Source organism: Ahaetulla prasina, chromosome 5, assembly GCF_028640845.1.
Source record: "Ahaetulla prasina isolate Xishuangbanna chromosome 5, ASM2864084v1, whole genome shotgun sequence".
Taxonomy (NCBI): domain Eukaryota; kingdom Metazoa; phylum Chordata; class Lepidosauria; order Squamata; family Colubridae; genus Ahaetulla; species Ahaetulla prasina.
The window spans coordinates 49,513,266-49,526,978 of NC_080543.1; the positions used below are offsets into that span (position 1 = coordinate 49,513,266).

Below are 13,713 nucleotides of genomic sequence, written 5' to 3' on the forward strand. Positions count from 1 at the left end.
CCGCCAAGTTTGCGCCGTCCGCCCACCAGACACGGGAATGGGGCCGGCCTGGGGCGACAAATCGCGAGACCTCGGCGGGCCCGCTCCCGTCCCTCCCATGGGAGTCCGTTCGGTACCCCTCCTGTGCGGGGTTCCCGAAGACGACTCGAGTATAAGCCGAGAGGAAGAGGAGGAGGTGACCTTCACGCTGGAGAGGGTGGGGGATGGTGGGGTTGAGGCGTGCAAGAGGAGCGGCGTGGAGGAAGAGGAGGAGGCGCGCCTCTTGCACGCCTCAACCCCCACACAGCCGGCAGCTCCGCTTCCTCCCTAGGGCACACAGGCGCGCACACACGCACACACACACAAAAGGCCTTTCCACGCCACCCTCTTGCACGCCTCAACCCCCACAGCCGGCAGCTCCGCTTCCTCCCACCTTCCTCCTTGCCAAAGTCCGCGGTGCCCGGTCGCTGGCTCGCCGCCGCCTCCCAGCGCAGGAGATCGGAGGACGGAGGCCAGGGCGAACGGGAACACTGCACCACCAGGGCTTCCCCGCGCCAATGCACAGCCCGCCAAGTTTGCGCCGTCCGCCCACCAGACACGGGAATGGGGGCCGGCCTGGGGGCGACAAATCCCGCGAGACCTCGGCGGGCCCGCTCCCCGTCCCTCCCATGGGAGTCCGTTCGGTACCCCCTCCTGTGCGGGGTTCCCGAAGACGTAGACTCGAGTATAAGCCGAGAGGACGTTTTTCAGCACAAAAAACGTGCTGAAAAACTCGGCTTATACTCGAGTATATACGGTATGTTGCAAAGCAAATCTAAAGCAATATAAATGTCACCAGTGCATATTTGTGAATTCTATTTTGCTCTCTTCTAAAGTTCATGAAAACATCTCCGGAAACTCGGGAAGGGGGTTGTTTTCTGTTTCTTTGCATTCAAACAAATTATTTGTTCTCAATAGATCTGGAATAGTTTACGTAATCAGTGGTCATAATTTAAAGGGTAATTCATATGTAGACCCTACCTCCCCCTGCCCATCTTTTAATTAAATTGCTGTACTTTTATTATTTCATTGTTTGATTGTTATATTTAAATTTTTAATAATTTTATATTTTTACTGTTGTAAGCTACAGAGAACAGCAAGATGGGCAGAAAATAAATGTAATACTAAACAAACAAATCTTTAATCAATTTTTTTATTTTATTTGAAAAAAGTTAAAATACAAAACTAAAAAAAAATTAAAAACAAAAAGAACAAAGAAAAAAACACAAAAGAAACAAAAGAAAGTGTATTAAAAGAAAAAAAAATCAACACATAAACACATATTGTCCCTCCTACTTGAATACTGATTACTACTAAATTTTCATCTAAAGATTGTGTGTTGCCAAAATATATTTTCTCAAGTTTCAGCACCAGGCCAAAAGTTCTTTCAGGAAAAACTATGGTAAATAATTCCTTTATTCAATAACCAAGGAAGTAATAAGTAAAATATAAACAGAGGATTTAAAATATATTCTGTCAAATCTATATTATGATGCTTTGTTACCCAAATCGGTTCTTGTTCCTTTCCCCAAGGAATGTGTCTTGAGAGGTTAGGCCATGTTATAGCAAAATACCATAAATACTATAAAATATTTTATTGTGGTAATACAAGACCATTTTATAAATGCAGTCTCTTTTATAAAAAGGTATAATTTGCCATGCAGAAAAATTGTTTCACATTAGTCTGCAAACCAGCTGTTCATTTTTGTGTCACAATCCAGAAGGAAATATAATAGTACAAAAGATAGCAAGATACATATTAGTCAAACCACGAGTTAGGCTTCAAATGAAAGCATGAAAACGAACAGCAATCTTGTATTAACACATATATTATTTAATTATACAGAAAGTAGTGAGAGCGATTTCAGTACATATTTTTAATAGAAAAGCAAATGGCTTCGAAAAGAAAATCACTAATTGTTAGCATTTGTTATAAAAAAAAAAGCTCATGAGTTGTGTGATATTGTAAACTGCCCAAAGTACATTTATAATTTTGCATAAAAAATTTCTCAAATGAGAGATTTTTATAGCTCATGCATTACTACACCAATATAGTAGTTTATAGCTCAGATTATGAACACCTGTTCCAGCAACCTAATAGTGATAGAAATACTTTGCATGCTTTGGTATGATATATAAATAGGTATAATTGCATACGTGCAATGCTCTCTCTTATCAGATTGCACAGATGCAATTCTAAATTAGGCAAACCAGAATTTATACCTATTTGCTGAAGACTTTGAAATATTGTTATTATAAGGCAAAAGTTTTAGTTTAACTTTAGGTATATTTATTCTTTTAAATATATTTTTCACAACTAACTTTCATACACTTTTATTCTATACAGAGTTTGTTTTCTTCCATGTAATCATTACTTACTGTTCTTGGCACACATTCAAATTTTACAAAAGGATCAAAATGCTGGCTTGGCAATTGGTTTTTTTTTTTGGTAGAAAGTGTGACCACAGTAATATAAAGAAACATTGCTACTGGTTTAGAAACAACAGGATGTGGTCTTGTACTGATAGGACTATGAAAGGATAGTACTGTATATGTTGTCTTCTCATTGGGGAGGGGGGAGGGGATTCAGAACTTTACTATTGATACATAATACTTAAATCTCCACTCCAATAAGTTACAATTTTCTCCAATACCCTCAAAGAATGTCAAACATAATGTGTTTGACTTTCTTCCCGTTGCTCAGCTCTTAAATTCCCTCTGAAATAACTGAGTTAATATGCTAAATATTGCACATTCTGGAAGAGACTTTTGAATCATGAAGAGTATTTTTTATGAAACCGATGATATCCATAAACCTAGAACTCAAGACTTAAATCACAAACTGTTTTTGCAGGACTGTTTGATTTGAAAAATAATTTGTTTTACTAAATAGAAAATTGATGACGAGTTTAAAGCACTCTAAAACCAGCTACCCAAACCACCAGTTCTGGTAAAATACTTGTTGATCTCAATATAATTGGCAATACCTACACAAAGACTATGAAACAGTTCCCAAAATATTTTTATCCAGACAGGATAGATCCCCATTATCCTTGAAGACTACTCCATATTTTTTTCCAAGAATCAGAAAATCACTTCTTGCAATCAACACCAGCAAAATCCTCTGAACTGTAACTAATTTTGCTATTCAAAATACTCAAATGCTGCCAACTGAAAGTTGTTTGATTGGAATTATAAATATAAATAATAACTTCCTCAGTTACATTGATACATTTACTGACCATCATGATCAGAAAAATTGTTTAGGTAATTGTTTAGGTAATGCAACAGATAAAGTCACACTAATAATACAGATGAGTACACAAAAATATTTCCTATTTTTTATTTATGAATTTATAAACCGCTTCAGTCACATTTACAATGCAACAGTTCTTGTGATTTCTTTTTTGACATTTAAGTATTTGAAAATAGTTCCATGTCTTTTAATTTATGAGCCTGGACATAAAAACAATATGTATACTTTATGACAATATCAGCAGCCTGAAAATACCAGCATTTTATTGGAAAGAATGGAGTGTTAACAATTGTTTGTCTTCATTATTTTCTATAACAGCATTGGCTAAACTTGGTCCTTCAAAATGTCATATGGAATGGTTAAAAAGCTTTACCCTACATTGGATTAGCAGTAAAACCTTAACGTGTGGACAGAGCTTATGTGTATTATTATGATTATGATGATGATGATAATGATGATGATGCAGTAATATGAAAAATGTTCCAACTTCAAAACATCTTCAGCTTTAAATGCCCCATTTTAAATTTATGAAACAACGTTTCCTGTTTTCCAGAAGTGTCCTGATGCCATTTTAAGCATAGTGGAAATTCTAAACCCCACCATATTTTTAAAGGTTAAAAATAGTCTGCTTTGAGGTCAAATTTTCAGTATGATTGGAACAGTATTAGAACACTCAGACAAGATAATTTGTCTCCAGGTTAAATTGCTTCAGTTTAAAGTATTTTGCACAGGTATAATTTTAATCTGAAACGGAATTGACTATTAGGGAAAATTAATTTATTTACTTCATTGTGATGTAACATTACATTTTCACATAAACTTGTATGAAAGTTTTGTATGAATCCATGGGACATTCATACGTTGCTAAACCATAAACTAATTGTGGTGAGCTTGAACTGTGAATTATTGGAGCAAGCTAATTTCAAACAGTGGTTATGAAGAAGGCATGTTTCAGTATACCATAATTAGGATTAACCATCATTTACGGTTAAGGCGTAACACTAAACTGCAATAAATTGAAAACGGAAGCAATGAACTTTAATCTCCTCATGGCCTTACTGGAGAAAAGGGGAGCATATGAACCCAAGGCTCATTTTTATAACACTACTTAATAGTTTTGTATTATATCAAAAAGGGTCATTCTGTCATATAATCAGCAATGGTTAACTAGTGCCAACTTCTATATGGGAAGTTATCATGTACAATGATTGCCTCTTATTAAATCAGATATTAAGAATGGTAGCTCCCCAAAGTTTATGGTGTTAATGAACACAGACACAGAATGGACAGTACCTAAAACATAGTCAGGCTTGAACACAACGTTAAGAAAAGTGCTTTTAAATGCCATTTAAAAGGAACTTCACTGATATATATTAATACTGCTTCATGTCAGGCCAGGCCCAATCAATACAAACTCCTGAGAAATATCAGGATACAATACCAACACTATTGTCATCATTACTCTCAAATTATTTTGTTCCTTATTCAAGTAATGAAGTCTTGAGGTTCTGTTCATTATTAAAGCAGGACAATAAGATAAAGTTTCAGAAATGAAGCTTCTGATCATTGACTTTCTTTAAATAATGAGCTCACAGTTCTCCTAACTCAAGCAGAAACGAAATATTTTTTAAATCCGATTTCTGAATCTCTTCAATGATGGGGAGGAACTAAAAGTCCAGCATCATGCAAATAGAATTTAGTTGAACAAATAGAATCCTGCTTTGTTGATAGTATTAAAAAATAATAATGCAAGAACACTGAAGTTCAATTGAAATTTGTCTTCCGTAAATGCCTGTTTGGGATTTCCACAGCACTAACTTGAAGAGGCCAAGATCCCCCAACAATTCCTGCTTGGATTGCCACCCCTATTACAACAGCTAGGTCTGGATCAACAGAGGTGTTAGGTTTCTTTCCAAAGAATTCTGTAATAATTTTACGTATTTTTGGAATTCGGGTGGAACCTCCAACTAATACAATCTCATCCACTTCTGCCTTGTGTAGATGTCCTTCTTTCAGTACCTGTGCAATGGGCACAAGGATTTTCTCAAAAAGGTCATAATTCAATGTCTCAAAGAGTTTTCGAGAAATTTCTGTTTCAAAGCTAATTATTTTCCATGTGCCATCAAGAGATTTTGAAAAGCTATCTTTCCTGTGCTCTTTCATTTCAGTTTCTGAAGAATTATTTTCATGCATGTTATCCTTTTGCAAATTTTCATGCTGGTCTGTCTTCTCTGGCATAGTAAGAGAAATTTGGATTGTTGAAGAAGTATGAACTGTCAAATTTAATTTGACAGATTCTACAGCCTGCCTGAGTCGATGTATTTCTTCTTTTCTAGAGGGCAGAGAGCCATACGTGTGATGGATTTCATTATAAAGGTATTGCATCAACCGTTGATTAAAGTCCTGCCCTCCAAGTTTGTTGTTCCCTAAAAGACAAAATCTATATATATCAGATAACAGATAGGGCAATAGATACAGCTTGAATAACATTTAACACTTGGACATGAGTAAGATGTCTCAGTTGAATAGAGCATGTGCTACATCTGTCATGGGCTAAATAACACTATTCTTCCTAACCTAGTCTGAAAAGAAACTATTTAGTTGAACCTGTAACAGGCCATCAATCACAGCTGGCAATCCACAGTTGATAAGATGCAATGGCAAACTACAAATACGTTACATCAAAATGATATATAACCTATAATGTGTATTTAACAATATACTGTTAACCTTATTTGCGTGAATAAATTATGGTAACTGTAATACCACTGAGATTTTCTGTGGTTAAGTTCACATATCTTGCTAAATCATGGTTTAAAACACCAGATAAACTGGACCGACACAATACATAAAACCAATTAAAAAAAACTAGCATAATTAATGGCAGGAATGCTTTACAAGGTGACAGCAACGTTTCCATGTGTTTTATGTCTTTTCACATTATAAGAAATGCTGGATGAAAGAAGCATGTTCTCTGCATTCAGTCATTATTCATACATGAACTGTAATGTAGACAGATGTAAGTGCTAATTTAAAACAACTGTTGCACATAATTAAATAATATAAAAGCATTTCTTTACCTGCCATAGCTCGAGTAAGGAACATTCCTCCTTGTTTATTTAGCAGGGAAACATCTAAGGTTCCTCCACCCAGATCTACTACCAGAACATTGGATACATCAGCCTTGTGAAGGCCATATGCCAATGCTGCAGCAGTGGGCTCATTAATTACCCGCAAAATTTCCAGACCTACAAAGATAAAAATGTATTTTCATTTTCCAACATTATTTTATATAGTCAACAAAATATATGTTCAAGCATAAACTGTATATTTTTTGTCAAATATGATACTATGAGAATTTAAGCAAAAACTGAATATGTCTAGTTTTGGAACTCTTTCCACAAATTACTGAGCATTTAAAATAGAGAATATTCTATTTTGCATTTACAGTGATTCATTTTAATCATTCAGGGATTTCACTGTGGCTTCAAATTCTGCAAATAAAACCTATGGTTTCATTGCTGCTCCAGTTTACGTCCCCTTGAAAACTGAGTTTAAGAAAAGTATAAAAAGGCCTCACCTGCAAGGCTAGCTGCCTTAATTGTGTAGTTGCGCTGTCTTCCATCAAACTCTGCTGGCACTGAAATAACTGCTTTGGAAACTGGCAGTCCAAGAAAATCCTCTGACATCCTTTTCAGTTTCAAAAGAAGCTGAGAACTAATATATTCTGGTGTTACCCTAATAGTCTCATTGGTTATAACAGAAAATTCAGCACTTCCTTTGTGGTTAAGAATCTGAGAGAGGGAAGAGGAGCAAAAACATGAAACGTATTATCTAACATAGGCCCAGGTTGCATATTAAGTGTACAGTATTTATTTTATTTAACCATAATTTGTTTCTGCTGTGTGGAAAATAAACTATGGTTTGTTTCTGGCAAAAAAATGTAATTAGATTAATACAATGTTCAGCATTTGTTTGCATTATGTATGTTCTCCAAAGCTCAGCTACTCTTGCTGCATGTTTCAACAAATTCCCAAGTAAAATGAAAGTAACATCACCTTTGCTTGCTGGTATAAACACAACTTCTGTAAATTTGAATGAATACTAGTTCTGACCAGTTGCTTACAAATTCAAAATAAGAAAACAATGATTTTGACAAATGCAGATGATTAGGCAATTCTTTACAGGTAGTCCTCAACTTACAACCATTTGTTTAGTGACTGTTCAAAGTTATAACAGCACTGAAAAAAGTGACTTATGATCATTTTTCACACTTACAACCATTGCACAAACAAATAATAAAGGGCCTCTTAATTGCCTGTAAGAATTTTTTTGTAGTTGTTATTTCTGCCAAAAGAACTGCTAAAATTGAGGGATCCTTGGTGCTCTCTGAACTTGTTTTCTTGCAGACATTTCATTACCAAACTAAGTAACATTGTCATGATACCTGATATGCACTGATGATGTTACCTAGCTTAGGTAACGAAACATCTGCAACAAAACAAAGAACACCATGGACCCCTCATTTCAACACTGAACTACAAATATTCTCCTTTACTGTTAAAAGTATTAACTGAAAGGTTCTCTAAATATCCGCATTTTCTAGATTTATTAAAATCTTAAAACAACTGCCTATTAATAGAAATATGTTCAAATTTGCAGGAATACTTTCTACTATGTAGAGTTTGTGTCAGCGTTTTTTTATGTATACCTGTGTGCCCTTTGGGTGAGTCTGGACTCATGGTGACTGCCTTGACTAGTCCTTAGCAAGATTTTAGGAAGCAGTTTGCCATTGCCTTGTTTCTAGGATTGGCCCAGGGTCTCCCAGCTGATTTTGTGCCTAAGGCTTGATTAGAATTCAAGATCTCTCCGTTTTTTGCCAAGTGCTTTAACCTCTACACCAAAACATCTCTGTTTTCTTAGGGATAATTTTGACCAGGCTGCCTAAACTTTTGCATACAACTGTATCCACCAAATCTAAATCTAATGTTCTATTTAATTTATTATTTGTATCTTTCTTGTATTAATGCCTCTTTCCTGCAATTCTGCAGAGCAAAAGAGCAGCTAAGAAACGTAGGACTATTTGCATGCACATTCTCAGATGCTCATTCTCCTTAACATCAGATTTTTGACAGAAATATACTCTGAGAAGAAGATATAAGTGAAAAATTCAACTGCAAATGCCAAACTACATAATTGTCTCCCAAGAAGTATAAGAAAATGCACATTTCATAAGTGGAAAACTAGTGTTATATTGTAAGAAATGCGTAAGAAAAACATATAACCTATTAAATAAACTACCTACCACAAACCAAGAACTTCACAGGTACACAGGGAAATATCCTAAACCCCCCCGCCCTCAAAATAATAAAAATGGGAAAAAAAACACAGAACACAGAAGAGCAGCACACTTCATTAAAAAGAATTAAACTGTTACACATACGTAATCCTGAAAAATACTCACACACAAATAAAAACTCTTCCCCAAATACTCTAAACATATAAGTAAGGACAATGCATTTACAAACTCAAAGTAAAATCATCTTATAATTGCTAAGATACCCAAGTTACTAACTGGACACTGGCAGGGAAAAGGGAGGAAAAACAAATAAGGATCTGGTTGAACATGACATGAGGGCTTTGTGCATCTGGAGTCAACAAATCCTAATTTAATGATGAGTGGAACCTTGCCAAAAGTTGTCAAGGAAAACAAACCTAAACTTACAAGAAAATGAATATGATTAAAACCACAAGGTTTATTCCTTGTAAGCAAACCTACCTCTGCACTTTATAAATACCATTCATTTTGTATGGGAACTACATGATGACAGAATGTGCTACGGAAACTTAGTTTTAAAGAAGTGTCTGAACTGATCTTCCATTATTTACAGCCAGAGATAAACAGGATGCATACAATGTAATCCATATTAAACACACATATTCAATACAATTGATAATTAAATTAAAACTTAACAAAAACATCAAGTTTTAGTAACAGTAACATATTTCATAAAGCAGCTGGACATGAAAATCTTCATAAGATCTTAAGCATTTCAGTTTTTCCCCAACAAGAAAGTGATTATCTGAAATCATTCATAGGCAAGTAATAAATAAAATGTTAACTTTACCTTAAATGGATATCTGCTGCTTTCACTTAAAAGTTCCTTTGTGGTGAAGATCTTTCCTATAAATCTCTTGGCATCATACACAGTATTTTGTGGATTTGCATCTGCTAATTCTAATGCATCATATCCCACACACACATCATTCTCAGTAAATGACACTATGCTTGGAATGCTATTGTGTCCATTTTCATCTGGAATCACTTTCACCTGCCCTTTACCAGGAAGAAACACTCCAACTGAACAATATGTCGTACCAAGGTCAATCCCTATTACTTTTGGCGTGGGCATAGGTAAATACTGTTGGGCTAGATATCCAGCTAGTAAAAGGGTCAAAATAGCAGAACCTAAAAAAACCGAAAAAGAAAGATGGTGAGGTGGGTGGGGAGTGATTAAAAGCAGCTAATTAATTCCAATATAAATAAATCTGTTTCTTCAATATAACACAGAGTCTTGTAAATGTATTATTCCATTTTATTATTAACCTCTTTTCTCATTTATCCAAAGTACAGCACTTCTTGTTTGGAAAGCTATAGATTTCTTTTGCATTTATATTAAATGCAATATATAAATAAATATATTATTATTTCACAATATGCTTCCTGAATTATACCCGGGATTTCTACTATTAGAAGGTACACATTTGAATACAAACATTTTGAAACTATGCTAGGGATTTTAGAAACGGTTTAGCCATATGAATTAAACATTCTTGTAATTTTTTGAATAATGTCTGTCTGTGTCAGAGGATAGAACACACACACACACAAATTCCTAAACATTACAACCCCTGGGCGGGGAGAGGAAGAAAGCACAGATTAATAAATGTTCTTTTTTCCTGTGGCTTTGTCGATTTCCACTAAGATAAATGTAGAGAAAAATCTCCAAATAATAAATGTTGACAACCTCTTCCTGCATTTATTTTAGTTCGAACCTCAGAGCACATTACAAGGACCGGTTTTCCCAACTTGATCTTTCATTTCCTTTCGAGTTCACAAGTAGAACATGATGGTGATCATTCCGCTGTCACCTGAAAGCTATTTGTGTCTACTGCCACTGAAACATCTAATCAGCTACCATGACTAATGGTGGCAGAGCCAGGATTTTTGGCACATTACGATCCTGAACAATGAGTTTCAATTCAAATACCATACTTCGGCTGTCTCCCTAAGAGGGAAGGGAGAAAATTATTATATCCACTATATAAAAGCTCCCCAATTAACATACACTTACCCAACACCGTCATTTCCCCGGCCATTTCTAACAATCTTGCCCTGGCGCGTCCTACAAGGACCGGCTGTTACTCCGCTACCGGACTTCCGGAATCATTTATCGCTTTGCTGACTATACCTTAGTTTCTCGTCAAAAGCTTAGAAAAACCCTCGCGTCGTGCGGGTCATGCTGGGAAGTGTAGTCTCATTCGCCTAAGACTCCAATAGAGTTTGTTAGTAAATAAAACTACGATACCCAAGCAGCAACACGCAGATTACAATGGCGCCTCTTGCGTGAAAGGCGCTCTCCGAGACACGTCACCATTCTCCGCGAAAGGTCTGATGGGACGGGAAGGAAGTTTCCCGATGATGTAGCGTGAAAAGGGCAGATGTTTTGTAATGCTTTTTCTGTATCTCGTTTCTTTGCGCTGATATTTTCGGGATTCGGTGAAATATTTGTAGTTGCTGTTCTTTCTAGCGGTTGTAGCACTCCATCTCACCATTTCTTAAACATTAGCGTACGTATTAAAGCTTTGCGATATAAAAATTACATTGTGCCTTTACTAACCGTTTGTATAAATGTGTATCGTCTCCGGAAAGCCTTCAGGGTTGGACTTTGGAAATAACGGTGAGAAGTAGTTAACATGAATATCTTATGTCTGCTAAATTTTTTGAAAAATAACATTTTGTATTTTGTTTCTGTCTCATTGAAGTACTAATCAAACTAGACAATAATGATTGGTGTCAAGCATCCTCTTTTACCTCTTTATTAAATTGCACAAGTCATTAATAGTAATAAAATAGAATAGAATTCTTGTGTGATTGGACACCCAAGGAATTTTTTTTGGTGCATAAGCTCTCGGTGTACATAAAAGAAAAGATACATTTGTCAAGAATCATAAGGTACAACACTTAATGATTGTCATAGGCTACAAATAAGCAATCAAATCATATTAGGAATATAAATCATACAGTCAATATAAATAGTAAGGATACAAGCAACAAGGATACAGTCATAAGTGGGAGGAGACAGGTGATAGGAATGATGAGAAGATTAATAGTAGTGCAGACTTAGTAAATAGTTTGACAGTGTTGAGGGAATTATTTGTTTAGCAGAGTAATGGCGTTCAGGGAAAAAACTGTTCTTGTGTCTAGTTGTTCTGGTGTGCAGTGCTCTATAGCATTGTTTTGAGGGTAAGAGTTGAAACAGTTTATGTCCAACAGTTTATGTTGAAGAATATAGGACTCAGAACTGAAATGTGGCTTTTCCTAATCAACAGGCTTGGTTAGTTGCAAGAGTAGTGATAAAAATGCGCTTAAGACACTTGTTTTGCCATCAAGCTCAAACTTAATATGCCAATCAGAATGCCATGGGATATGTTAACACATGCTTTGCTGAAAGCACGATAAATTTTCCTACAACAATATATCTTAATAAACTAAATACAGCTTTTGCAATCTATTAAGAGGTGTGATGCTGACTATCAGCTTACATGGCTTCAAAACAGGTTGGACAAATTCATGGAAGTCACGGTGCTAGCAGTCTGGATACCTGCCACAATCCAAACTCAGGCAGAACTTTTAGAAGCAAAGAGTCCTGTTTACCTATAGCTAAACACACAGCAACTATTACATATTTAAGGCTTAATAGGGCTTTAGACTAACAATTTAGAAACAAATGACATATCCAAGAAAAAAAGACAAAATGAGGTAGAAGTGGAATTCAACGCACAGCACAAGGAGGCAAACATGGCAGAGCTGAGGCTTGAAAAATGGTCCTTTTAGGGCGGTTGAGCCCAATAAGTAATCCACACTGAGCTACCTAGATGCCCAGTTGTGATACATTGCTCATTAGAGGCTACTCTTCTGCCCATCTGCTTTTGTTGTTTTATCCTTAAAGCACCCCTCTTACTTAGATGGTGAGTGTATCAGGCATCTGATCTGTGTATCAGGCATCTGATCTGTTTCAGTCAGGCTGGAGTTACTGGATTCAACTATGCTAGAATTGTCCCTTGTAAAAGAATTATAGCTTTACTTCCTCTTTCTCATCAGAAGAGCCATAACACTACTGCTTATATGTTACCTCATTTTTTGATGGTAATATTTTAAATGGAAGAATATGTTTGATCTTGAGGAAAATGTATTGATTTTGGATAATCACTACATGGTTTAAAATTTATTATATTAATTTATTCATGATTTGCTCTAAAATCTTCCAATGTATTTAAAGTAGGTTCACTAGTCTATAGTCCCCTGCATTTTTTCTCCCCACATCCATTTTTTAAAAAATGGGGATAGCATATATTTTCCATTCATTTTTTTTATTTCACCCATTATCCAGAATTCTTCAAAGATATTACATAACAGTAGTATCAAAAATCAACAAGTTATTTTAGTACCTTGGGATGAAAATGTTCTGTTCTGAATATCCCTACAGGCATTAATAAGCTTTCCTGGGACATCTTTTTATCAAGATCACACTTCAGTCATGCTCCTTCACTTGCTCTTCACAATTGTTTCTTGGAACAATACTGTTATTGCAGAACATTGAGCCAAATGAGGGATGAGCAGTTCTGCCTTTTCTGAGTTAATGGTTTATTGAGCAAGTAATACATTCATTGGTTTCCTCTCTTATTTTAAGCAAACAAGAAAGATGTCAATTTAACAAGCCATTTAGAGAAAGTGGTATTTGTTAATTTCAAATATCCGTTAATTATAAATTACATTTGTAGCAATTTATGTCAGCTTTGTAATTATATAATTGATGTTTTATATGCCATGTTTCAATTTATTTAATAAACAAATATTTTAAATTGACAGAAATGATTAAATTACATCAATTGTCCAGACTGTTTAAGAAGTAATGGAGTTTGTCAGATGTTTGGAAGACTTCTCCAAACAGAAATTTTCATAGTGTTCAAGAGTAAAGTGAATGGAATTGAGGCTTTATCGTACCTGAAGAAATTTATCATCCTTTGCCATGCTCAACTTAATTTTTCTAATACCATGTACCGTATGTTACTCCAATTTCCAATTGTACAAACCTTTGATCTCTTCCTCCTCCCATCTTCTACATGTGCCATTTTTGTTTTCAGATATTTACTAA

General features: G+C 35.6%; 1 protein-coding gene across 1 annotated transcript; it reads right to left on the reverse strand.

Moving 5' to 3' along the window:
* Positions 1-1,598: 1,598 nt before the first annotated feature.
* On the reverse strand, positions 1,599-10,801 carry HSPA13 (heat shock protein family A (Hsp70) member 13). Its single transcript, XM_058185667.1, has 5 exons — positions 10,630-10,801; positions 9,403-9,743; positions 6,855-7,068; positions 6,355-6,522; positions 1,599-5,700 (listed from the first exon to the last, which is right to left on the reverse strand). The coding sequence occupies exons 1-5, from the start codon at positions 10,652-10,654 to the stop codon at positions 5,039-5,041; spliced, it is 1,410 nt and encodes a 469-aa protein (XP_058041650.1). The 5' UTR covers positions 10,655-10,801; the 3' UTR covers positions 1,599-5,038.
* Positions 10,802-13,713: the final 2,912 nt, after the last annotated feature.

Coding starts and splice junctions, on each gene's coding strand:
- HSPA13 (XM_058185667.1), bottom strand. CDS start 10,654: ATGGCCGGGGAAATGACGGTGTTGG. Junction 9,744..10,629: donor CGGGGAAATGACGGTGTTGG/GTAAGTGTATGT, acceptor CGGTTTTTTTAG/GTTCTGCTATTTTGACCCTT. Junction 7,069..9,402: donor GCAGCAGATATCCATTTAAG/GTAAAGTTAACA, acceptor TCCCTCTCTCAG/ATTCTTAACCACAAAGGAAG.